The 12,302-nt window shown below is 35.1% G+C and overlaps 1 protein-coding gene across 6 annotated transcripts in view; it reads right to left on the bottom strand.

Moving 5' to 3' along the window:
* p4ha2 (procollagen-proline, 2-oxoglutarate 4-dioxygenase (proline 4-hydroxylase), alpha polypeptide 2) overlaps positions 1-8,092 on the bottom strand; it is a 73,323-nt gene extending 65,231 nt beyond the window's left edge. For 3 of the 6 annotated variants that reach the window (XM_083565171.1, XM_083565167.1, XM_083565169.1), the window contains exons 1-2: positions 7,625-8,092; positions 2,026-2,123 (exon numbers count right to left, since the gene is read on the bottom strand). In XM_083565171.1, the coding sequence (XP_083421297.1) occupies positions 2,026-2,104 (79 nt within the window). In that variant the 5' untranslated portion in view covers positions 2,105-2,123; positions 7,625-8,092. The remainder of the gene's footprint in view (positions 1-2,025; positions 2,124-7,624) is intronic. The other 3 variants (XM_083565168.1, XM_083565172.1, XM_083565170.1) reach the window with 3 other exon arrangements.
* Positions 8,093-12,302: the final 4,210 nt, after the last annotated feature.

The following is a 12,302-nucleotide window of genomic DNA, read 5'->3' as shown; positions in this document are numbered from 1 at the left end:
CAGACCCTGGATGCTGAGTGTGCGTGCTCGGAGGGGTTTTGCTTTTCTGTGCCGCGTTATTCTCATATTCAGTATAGCGATCGGGATGTTTGGATTTCAGGTGATAAATTAAACCCGACGTGGAGAAAGTTATTGCAGACATTTCGGCATTACATGTTTTGCAAATCGCTAATCGTGGGTCTTTTTCCAAGATATACTGAAATACGTCCACACCGCAGACAAGCACGTGCAGGGCGCGGTTTCTGTTTGTGTCATCACAACAAACTGTTTTGCCCATGTTTTTTCGGTGATCAAAGTCTTTCGGCCGAAAACCAAAAATGCTTTTTTGGCCCATTTTCGGCGGCGGAATATTCGGTTTATCCCTAATATATATATATACAGTGAGGAAAATAAGTATTTGAACACCCTGCTATTTTGCAAGTTCTCCCACTTAGAAATCATGGAGGGGTCTGAAATTGTCATCGTAGGTGCATGTCCACTGTGAGAGACATAATCTTAAAAAAAAAAATCCAGAAATCACAATGTATGATTTTTAAACTATTTATTTGTATGATACAGCTGCAAATAAGTATTTGAACACCTGTCTATCAGCTAGAATTCTGACCCTCAAAGACCTGTTAGTCTGCCTTTAAAATGTCCACCGCCAATACATTTATTATCCTAAATTAGATGCACCTGTTTGAGGTCGTTAGCTGCATAAAGACACCTGTCCACCCCATACAATCAGTAAGAATCCAACTACTAACATAGCCAAGACCAAAGAGCTGTCCAAAGACACTAGAGACAAAATTGTACACCTCCACAAGGCTGGAAAGGGCTACGGGGAAATTGCCAAGCAGCTTGGTGAAAAAAGGTCACCTGTTGGAGCAATCATTAGAAAATGGAAGAAGCTAAACATGACTGTCAATCTCCCTCGACTGGGGCTCCATGCAAGATCTCACCTTGTGGGGTCTCAATGATCCTAAGGAAGGTGAGAAATCAGCCCAGGACTACACGGGAGGAGCTGGTCAATGACCTGAAAAGAGCTGGGACCACCGTTTCCAAGGTTACTGTTGGTAATACACTAAGACGTCATGGTTTAAAATCATGCATGGCACGGAAGGTTCCCCTGTCATGTGGTCAGATGAGACCAAAATAGAACTTTTGGGTCATAATTCCACTAAACGTGTTTGGAGGAAGAAGAATGATGAGTACCATCCCAAGAACACCATCCCTACTGTGAAGCATGGGGGTGGTAGCATCATGCTTTGGGGGTGTTTTTCTGCACATGGGACAGGGCGACTGCACTGTATTAAGGAGAGGATTGTATTGCGGGGCCATGTATTGCGAGATTTTGGGGAACAACCTCCTTCCCTCAGTTAGAGCATTGAAGATGGGTCGAGGCTGGGTCTTCCAACGTGACAATGACCCGAAGCACACAGCAAGGATAACCAAGAAGTGGCTCTGTAAGAAGCATATCAAGGTTCTGGCATGGCCTAGCCAGTCTCCAGACCTAAACCCAATAGAGAATCTTTGGAGGGAGCTCAAACTCCGTGTTTCTCAGTGACAGGCCAGAAACCTGACTGATCTATAGAAGATCTGTGTGGAGGAGTGGGCCAAAATCCCTCCTGCATTGTGTGCATACCTGGTGAAAAACTACAGGAAACGTTTGACCTCTGTAATTGCAAACAAAGGCTACTGTACCAAATATTAACATTGACTTTCTCAGGTGTTCAAATACTTATTTGCAGCTGTATCATACAAATAAATCGTTTAAATATCATATATTGTGATTTCTGGAATTTTTTTATTTTTATTATGTCTCTCACAGTGGACATGCACCTACGATGACAATTTCAGACCCCTCCATGATTTCTAAGTGGGAGAACTTGCAAAATAGCAGGGTGTTCAAATACTTATTTTCCTCACTGTATATCATGCATTCTGTCCAAATGTTAAAGTTATTGTCAACAAGTTTCGACTACTAACAATAAATAGGAATTGTAAAAAAAAATTAAGCATTACAAAAAAGAATTAACATTTTACCAATTGATGTGAAGATATCTGCCTGTATTTCACAGCACAGCCAGCACACAGACCAAACCGTCACCAACTGAAATTGCATTTCTCACTGATGCACACTTCTGCGAGAGTGAGAGAGTTTGTGAATGAGAGAGAGGCAGTGAGAGGAGGAGAAAGAGAAAACAAATAAATAGAATATTCTTAAATATTCTTGCAGTGAGCTTGTACTTCTGACAGAAACAAATAGAAGCATTCGTCATAGTTTTTAGATAAAATATTAATGTATTAAATAAGCATCAGGATAATATGGCAATGAAATTTTATCAGTGAGGGAGAAACCAGTCAAACCATACAGCAGAGTACCTAATGTATGGTCAAACTACTAATTCTGATCCTCTGCTTTCCCTGCTGCCCTTTTGGGGTCTGGATATTTAGAATCATATAAACTCTATTACTCTGTTTGTGATCAATGAACACGGTAACGTTATCGTCTCCTCAGTCTGGATACAGATGCATAATAAACAATGACATAACAGTAGTAATGCTTGCTGATAGAAAGTATGGACATAAGAAATAAGGAGGACATAGAAAAATGAAAAATTACACATAGTTAGTGCATGCCAGGTGACTTCAGTCGACTACTATTACTTGATTTGTTTGTGTTTTTATGTTCATTGTTATTTGTACCACTAAAACAAGAGATATATTTCAGCACAGATAGGAAAGTCTGTGGCGTTTGCCTTTATGTAAATGTGAATTGATGCACAGATGTACTGAATCCATTTTAAAAACAGTGCAAAAATCTTTTCTTCAAGGGTGATTCATAAACTGCAGATTCTTCTAAAATCTATCAGAATTACTGTCTTACAGCTGGTATGAGCGTATCTCTCACCCTGTGAGATGCCCCACTCTCGCTATCGGTCAACAGAGTAAAGTTGTCTCATTGTGTATTTTTTCAGGTTTCAAACAGCAATTTAAGTCATAAAAGCATGTCTTCCATGCACCTAAGTATGTCTCCTGCTTGTAGTGAAAAAAAAAGAGGAGGAAAGCCATCAGTTTAGAGCTGAAAAGCAGCATAAAGCAGGAAAGACTGTCACAGTCATAGTACCATCTTCAACTTACGATATTTTAGACTTACGATGGGCTTGTCATAACGTATCTCCATCGTAAGAGAGGACTACCTGTATATTACTCATTTATAGTAACCAATCCAAACGTTGCATGAAGTGTTCACAAATTCAATGTGTGCAGTGTACTAATAAGCGCATGCTCAGTAGTACACTGCACACATTGAATTTGTAAACACTTCATCACCCAGCTGATTAGAGCACAGTGGTTATAAGTAGAAGTTAGAATCAGCGAAGAAACATGTAAATGGATTAAAGTACTGATACCAAAAAGATCTACTAAGGTACAGTAACAAAGAATTTGTACTTCGTTACTTCCCACCTCTGAGTGGCAGTGTGCTTTACACCACTGCATCCGATGCTTTGCATTGCACTTGATGATATAAGGCTGTAATGCAGCTGCTAGACCATGGAAACCCACTCCATGAAGCTCTCTACGGACTGTTCTTGAGCTAATCTGAAGGCCATTTTAGAGGTCTATAGCTATTGACTCTGCAGAAAGTTGGTGACCTCTATGCACTATGCGTCTCAGCATCCGCTGACTCTGCTCTGTGATTTTACGTGGCCTGAATCTTCGTGGCTGAGTTGCTGTCATTGCCAATATTCCACTTTGTTATAATACCGCCAACAGTTGACTGTGGAATATTTAGAAGCAAGGACATGTCACGACTGGATTTATTGCACAGATGGCATCCTGGTACCATGCTGGAATTCACTGAGCTTCTGAGAGGGACCAATTCTTTCACAAATGTTTGTAGAAGTGGTCTGCATGCCCAGGAGCTTGATTTTATACTTGTAACCAAAACAATTTGAACACCTGAATTCAATTATTTAGATGGCTGAAAAAACAGGTGGAAATATTATATATTTTATATATATTATATATAATATTATCGAGCATAGTACAAAACATATAGAAAAAAATTATAGAGAAAAGTACAGAACCCACACATTATGTGATGAAGTTTAGTAGGTTAGACTAGTGTGTGTGTGTGTGTGTGTGTGTGTGTGTGTGCAATTCAAGTGTGTTCCTTTACTGCATGATTCAGGTTATTAAAATGTATTTACAATGATGACAAAATTCACGATATTGGGCAGAAAATGTGTACATTTATACCATTGATTGGGAATCAATGTTGGGACTATTTTTCGTCTCAAAGTGACATAATGGTGTTTCGTTCCCGAATGAATCAACAGGTTTAATGATTCGGTTCAAGCGCAATGACTCACATACTAACCGTGACTTGCTGCCACCTACTGGCGATTTTTATTTCACATTTAAAGTATGTTTTCTTTTTTTTATAATCTTAACCCTTATCCAGCCTTCCAGAATCCACCGTTGGGCTGAAAAAAAGTCACTAAGTTTAAGTGCTGTAAAAATATATCAGATCAATATTTTTTTCCCCTTTTTTCCACTTAAATCTGTTAATCAACCTCAGTTCTGATCAAAACTACAAAAAAAAAAATTTAATTGCCCATTAAATTAGTTACGTCACAAAAATAGGAAAAAACACAAATATTTTATATAAAAAGTAATTGTAAACTGGATTTTTTTTTTTTTACCATTCATCACAGGCTTGGATGTATCAAAGATTAGGAAACAATTGACTTTTATGCATGGTTAGTTTTTTTGCAGCATCAGTTTAAATTATTTTGATGATTTTTTCCCCATTGACTCCCATTATAACGACATTTTTTTTAAATTGCTCCAAAATTACATTATATATGCATGCATTTTTAAAAATCATTTTTGCCACTCTTTTTAAACAAGTTATATTTGCGTTTTTTACTGTTGACAGGCAGGTGGCGCCAAGAGACCATGAAATAGAGCTGTGGAAAGAAATTTTAGTTTCCGCATTGACGATTCGCGTCCTATGGCGATTTCCATTCATTTTCCTATTTTCAGTTTTCGTTTGCAATTTTCTAGTGTTTGTGTGTTGGGTGTGTTTTTATGAGTTTGCACGTGTGTTCCGCGTGCGCGTATGTGCATGTGTGTGTGCGTGTGTGTGTGTGCGCGTGCTTTCGTGTGTGCGGAAATTGCGAAAACTAAGATTTCTTTCCACAGCTCTATTTCATGGTCTCTTGGCGCCACCTGCCTGCCAACAGTAAAAAACGTATACAAAACAAATATAACCTGTGGCAAAGGGTGGCAAAACTGATTTTTAAAAATGCATGCATATAAAATTTCATGGTGGAGCAATTAAAAAAAAATGTCGTTATAATGGGAGTCAATGGAGGAAAAATCATCAAACTGATGCTGCAAAAAAATTAACCATGCATAAAAGTCAGTTTTTCCCCTATCTTTGACACATCCAAGCCTGTGATAAATGGTTAAAAGAAATCCAGTTTACAATTACTTTTTATATAAAAGTGACGTCACTAATTTAATTGGTAATAAAAAAAAAAAATCCTGGATTAAAAATTTTTTTTTTTGTACTTTTGTTTAGAACTGAGGTTGATTAACAGACTTAAGTGAAAAAAGTGGAAATAAATATTGATCTGATATATTTTTACAGCACTTAAACTTAGTGGCTTTTTTCAGCCCGATCATCATGAAGTGGTATATTCTTTCTACATTGAAAACTGCTGATGCATCATTTTTCAAAAATCTTTTTTTCACAAATTTTTTGCAGAAGTCATTTTCTTACAAAAAAATCATTCCATTAGCTGAAACACATGTAAAGTTATCAGCGAATAAAAACATCAAGTGGCTGAAAAAAGCCACAGGGTAAATATCAGTGTTCAATGTTTCATGTTTAAATTATCAAAACATTTATGCTTTGGTTACTTCAGGTTAAAACAATACAATTCCCTCTAAGCTGCATTAAACAGTGTGTAAATATATCTAAATTCCACTTCAGATGCAACTTCTGTTTCCTCTGCATTGCAAAGATTAATTTTGTTCATACTGATTTTATTTGCTGGGTAACAAGATGTCTTATTATTCTAATATTCAAAAGATGATGCATGTTAAGGAAAAAAATGGGTTTAAAGGTAAACAATCTATTTAAACTTATTGGAAAAGATTAATCACTGTCACTGCTGTGAAATGACAACCACACAGAATATAAAAAATATAAAACATTTTTGGAGTCATTTTTTGAGGTCTACCTAGGTACCAATTAAATAACACACTGAGCAAAAGACAAACAAAAATAACTTGAGAGAGGTGAAAGTGAGCAGTTGAGAGTGGTCATGTTGGCAAACTTTAAGTACCTGCAATACTGTGATATGTTTTCATATTCTTGGTCAATCACAAAGCTGAAAACTATGAATCCATGGCACAATGGGCTGCCAAGTCCTTATCCTTGATGCTCATCTTAATAAATTCAAGGAGGAAATGGAGTGTACTCAAGACAAGCACTTCCATTAGAATATAGTAGATTTAAATACTGAAACCAGAGACACTATAATGAGATAATAAGATCATAAATTAAAAAAAAAAAAAATATATATATATATATATATATATATATATATATATATATATATATATATATATATATATATATATATATATATATATTTACGTTTATTCCAAATCTTATGTGGTCATTTTAGATGTAACATGATTAAAAAATAAATAAATAAATTAAACTAATTAAACAAAATTATACAAATTAGATTTCCCTCAATAAAAATATGCACATTGAATAATAAAACAAATCAGTCACAAAATAAAGTTTACAGCCAATTATTTAATAGCCATTTTCGATAGTTTTACCAAGGGCCTTCACTTAGGCCAGATTATTTGCCAAAAAAGCACTTTTAAACTGACTATGAATGCTGTGGTAACCAAAGGCACATAAAGGATATTTTTGATTAACGGGACATTTCGGTTGAAAAGAAAATCGAAAGAAAAAAACAGCGTAAAATGAACATTAATATTTATTAATCTAAAATATTCCAACTATAAGCACCAACAATCACAATACTGTAAGGTTTCTTAGAACAATCCAGCAGTCTTTCATATTTGAATTTGTCAAGTAATCATCATTCTGTACTGTTCCTCTTCAACTGCTGGTACTTTTTTTTATTTAAATGCAATTAAATGCAATGTAAATGTATTTACTTACTTGGTTTCTGGTACTGAAGCAAACGAATAAATAAATAATTATTAAAATAAAAATAATAATAATAAAAAGTAGATTCGCCTTTCGCAAAAGCTGCGCGGATAGCGGAGATCTTTCTAGAATCTCCCAATCAACTGTAATCAAATATTTACCATATATGCTATGCAACCATCTCAAATATTTAAACAAATTAACTTTAAAAGCATAGTTAAGATTAGTTTTATCTACTACACGTCATAAAAATCCTAAAAAAATAAATAAATAAAATATCTTAGTTGTACACATCAATTAAGACCTTGATTTTTTTTTTTCAAGAAACATTTGCCTAAAAGTATGCAAGTGACAAGCAAAAAGTCTAATTCCTTTAAGAATTCGTGCAAAATGTAAAAAATTAAAAAAATACAATAAAAAAAAGAGCCTTACTTTTATTAAAGATGTAGTACCACCTGAAATTTATTCCGAAAATCCTTCGACTTCGTTTCGGCACAACAATGTTTAACTGCCACGTATTTGCCCCCACACTCTTTAACGCTATTGGTGGGCATACGTAAATCTCTTATTCAACGCGCAAAAACATTCACGTGTAAGGTCTAAGGACCTTACACACGAAATGCACCGTTAATATCAAAACTCGTTTTCTCTTGTTAATTAAAACTGTTGGTAAATGCAGTACCAGAAAAATAATACCATGTCAAGTACAACAAACCTATAGGACACCAAACATTAACTTGTTGATTAAGCAATAATTTCATATTATCAAATACATACTACAAGCCTTTAAATTTACTTATCTGTTCTGAAGTTGCAAGAAACCCAAACTTATAAACAGTCAACACCAAATCTGTATTATATTGACTAAATGTGGTGTCGTTTATCGCGGATTTACGGTAAATCACGCCTTGCCACGTGAGGGAATGTACGGTGGCCGAGAATTGCAAAACAAAAAAAGTCTGGAAAAAGAATGTCTTCTTTTAGTTAAAAAAGATAGCCATCGGTCGAACAAAATGAAAATAATATATATTTTTTCAAGCAATAAAAAAAAATGCAGTGGTGGGTCGTGCATTTCACACCCAGGTCTTCAGTTGTGTCCTACCTATCAATCCACCTCTTAAGACTCTTAATATCACAATACCAACTGTGGCATGATTATGCCACGTCTATGGAAAGCATTCATTTTATACAGAAACATGTAATAATAGAAAATAGAACGCGGCATCACAGACAGGTATCTCATATAGCGAGAATTAATGCCAGTGCAAAAGAAAATATCATAGGATTATATTTAAAGTTATACTAGACTTTTGACTTGATGTAAATTCCTGTCTCGTAGACCCATTCAGTGTTTGTAAACAAAATGCACAGAACCTGGGGTCTATTCTTCATATGTGAATTACTGAAGAGAAAAAGGACAAGGGAATATAGATCTCAAATTAGTTGTTTTAAATTAAAAGAAAACCTTTCAAATTAAAGTTTAATAACAAAAACACCACGGTCCATTACTTTAGTCTAATATGAGTTATGCAGCAAAAAAAAAAAGATCTCCTGTTATGTCATTTATGATAATGGGAGAAATTGCAAATGCAAATTCAGACAGTGAACGCAGGCAATGAACCTCCTTTCGACAGCATTACACTTTCAGCTGGGTCTGCATCACTGGCGTCTGACTTGTCCATCTCCATCTTTCATTCTTGTGAGTTTAGGGGGTTTGTTCTCCCACCTATCAATCCAATTGTGCAGTAGTTTCTGGGGCTGGAGTAGTTTTCTTTTTTCTTGGCTTGCATTATTTTATTTTATTTTTACTTAGTAACAGGTATGATTAAAAATGTAGTTAAGTGCAATACTTCAAACAAAGCATACTTAAGTAAAATTAAAATTACAGATTTTAAAAACTACTTTAAAAAGTAGTTCACAAAAAAAAAAAAAACTAATCAATTACAGTAATGTGGGTATGTAATTTGTTACACCTGTTTTTTTGCCATCACAACTCTGTTCTGGACTTATTTTCCTGGATTTTTTTTAACTTAGTTTGGTATTAGCCTTTTATATTAGGATTTAGAAATGTTTTGTGTTACTCTCTTTGTTTACCTGAATCAATTTAATTATGCTTTATTAGCATGAAGAGGTTATAAAAAAATACATCTTTAAAATATATATATATTATTATTATTATTATTATTCTACAATCCAAATTTAAAAAGATTTATTTTATATACATGGTAAGCATTGTATTTTCCATTTGATATTTCACTGACACTTATTTTATTTTTTTAAACAAAACATATTTGCACTATTCTTACATTGAAATTAGAATTTTTCTATTTTTTGACTACATGTAGTCACAAAACAGCTGGAATAATTTAAAGCTAGAGTGATAGAGAGACAACAGAGGCAAGAACCATGAATATGCAAAGAAAGTTGATGTTTTGTTTTGTGGTTAAACATTTTGTCAATTTGTTAACATTTTGGTAACACTTCACCATTCACCTAAGTAATGTTTTTTTGTAAAGATATGTTTATTACAGTTGTAAAATATTCAAACACAGTGTATCAAAAACATTACAGTTTTCCCACTTATGGAAAGTAAAAAACACCCCCTTCGGCACAGTACATATTTTATTACATACTTTAATCTGTACTTGTGTCAATATCTGTCATACATATCCATCCATCCCTTCTGTTTAATTCATGTATGTGTATATAAAGTACTATAAAGTATGAAAAGGGTAATAAAATTAAAAGCAGAAATAAAATAGATACACTAATTTTATATATATATATATATATATATATATATATATATATATATATATATATATATATATATATATATATATAAAAAGTATATTAAAATATAATCTGACTAAATGAATGTATGAATAAAGTATGCTTAAAAGGACATTCACAGAGCTGTCCCATAGCTCCTCCTTTGTCATCTTGGCTGTGTGCCTGTTGGAAGATAAACAGTCAACCCAGTCTGAGGTCTGAGTCATGATGCTGCCACCAGCATGCTTCACAGTAGGGATGGTATTGGTTACTTTTTCACTTTGTTACGGCCTTATTCCAAAATGGATTATCATTATACAGTATTGTTCAAAATAATAGCAGTACAATGTGACTAACCAGAATAATCCAGGTTTTTAGTATTTTTTTATTGCTACGTGGCAAACAAGTTACCAGTAGGTGCAGTAGATTCTCAGAAAACAAGACCCAGCATTCATGATATGCACGCTCGTAAGGCTGTGCAATTGGGTAATTAGTTGAAAGGGGTGTGTTAAAAAAATAGCAGTGTGGCATTCAATCACTGAGGTCATAAATTTTGTGAAAAAACAGGTGTGAATCAGGTGGCCCCTATTTAAGGATGAAGCCAGCACTTGTTGAACATGCATTTGAAAGCCTGAGGAAAATGGGTCGTTCAAGACATTGTTCAGAAGAACAGCGTACTTTGAATAAAAAGTTGATTGGAGAGGGGAAAACCTATAAAGAGGTGCAAAAAATTATAGGCTGTTCAGCTAAAATGATCTCCAATGCCTTAAAATGGAGAGCAAAACCAGAGAGACGTGGAAGAAAACGTAAGACAACCATCAAAATGGATCGAAGAATAACCAGAATGGCAAAGGCTCAGCCAATGATCAGCTCCAGGATGATCAAAGACAGTCTGGAGTTACCTGTAAGAACTGTGACAGTTAGAAGACGTCTGTGTGAAGCTAATCTATTTTCAAGAATCCCCCGCAAAGTCCCACTGTTAAAAAAAAAAAAAAAAAAAAAAGGGCATGTGCAGAAGAGGTTACAATTTGCCAAAGAACACATCAACTGGCCTAAAGAGAAATGGAGGAACATTTTGTGGACTGATGAGAGTAAAAATTTTCTTTTTGGGTCCAAGGGCCACAGACAGTTTGTGAGACGACCCCCAAACTCTGAAGCATGAAGCGTGAAGCATACTACTATGGTGTTGGGCCTATTTATCGCATACCAGGGATCATGGATCAGTTTGCATATGTCAAAATACTTGAAGAGGTCATGTTGCCTTATGCTGAAGAGGACATGCCCTTGAAATGGTTGTTTAAACAAGACAATGACCACAAACACAATGGTAAACGAGCAAAGTCTTGGTTCCAAACCAACAAAATTAATGTTATGGAGTGGCCAGCCCAATCCCCGGACCTTAATCCAATCGAGAACTTGTGGGGTGATATCAAAAATGCTGTTTCTGAAGCAAAACAAAGAAATGTAAATGAATTGTGGAATGTTGTTAAAGAATAATGGAGTGGAATAACAGCTGAGAGGTGCCACAAGTTGGTTGACTCCATGCCACACAGATGTGAAGCAGTTTTAAAAAACTGTGGTCATACAACTAAATATTAGTTTAGTGATTCACAGGATTGCTAAATCCTAGAAACAAAAATGTTTGTACAAAATAGTTTTGAGTTTGTACAGTCAACGGCATACACTGCTATTTTTTCTAACACACCCCTTTAAACTAATTGCCCAATTGCACAGCCTTAAGAGCATGCATATCATGAATGCTGGGTCTTGTTTGTTTTCTGAGAATCTACTGCACCAACTGGTAACTTGTTTGCCACGTAGCAATACAAAATATACTAAAAACCTGTATTATTCTGGTTAGTCACATTGTCCTGCTATTATTTTGAACAATACTGTATAACGAATGAATATTAATGTTTTTTTTCCCTAGGTAACCTGAAGGTGATGGTTGACAACTATGTTTCTGCCCTGGTCAAAAAAAATTATATTAGTAATAATATTAGTGCTGATGTCTCACAAAATCTCCCTCTGCCCACAGATAAGTCAACACACTCTTTGTGCCTAATCAGCAGGTCCTGATACGAAGGCTGAAGCCTACCCAGGTCGGTGAGCCTCAATATCTGGGTACAGCGACTGTTATAGCGATCACCAGAACTGGAATTCTGACCGATTATCAGCCACAGTGAATTCACGCAAAAAGAATCCAAGCAGTGCTCTCTTAACCTATGCAGATCCCTTTTTTATGGTAGAAAAGGGGACACCTCCAGGGAGAAGCTCTAACTCACTGGATTGGTTTATTTAGCTTACCCTGATATTTACCCTGCTCTAGGTCTAAATT

Source organism: Silurus aristotelis (genome assembly GCF_946808225.1).
Source record: "Silurus aristotelis genome assembly, chromosome: 16".
Classification (NCBI taxonomy): domain Eukaryota; kingdom Metazoa; phylum Chordata; class Actinopteri; order Siluriformes; family Siluridae; genus Silurus; species Silurus aristotelis.
Note: the sequence above shows the minus strand (reverse complement) of the source record. Positions and strands in the feature narration are given on the sequence as shown.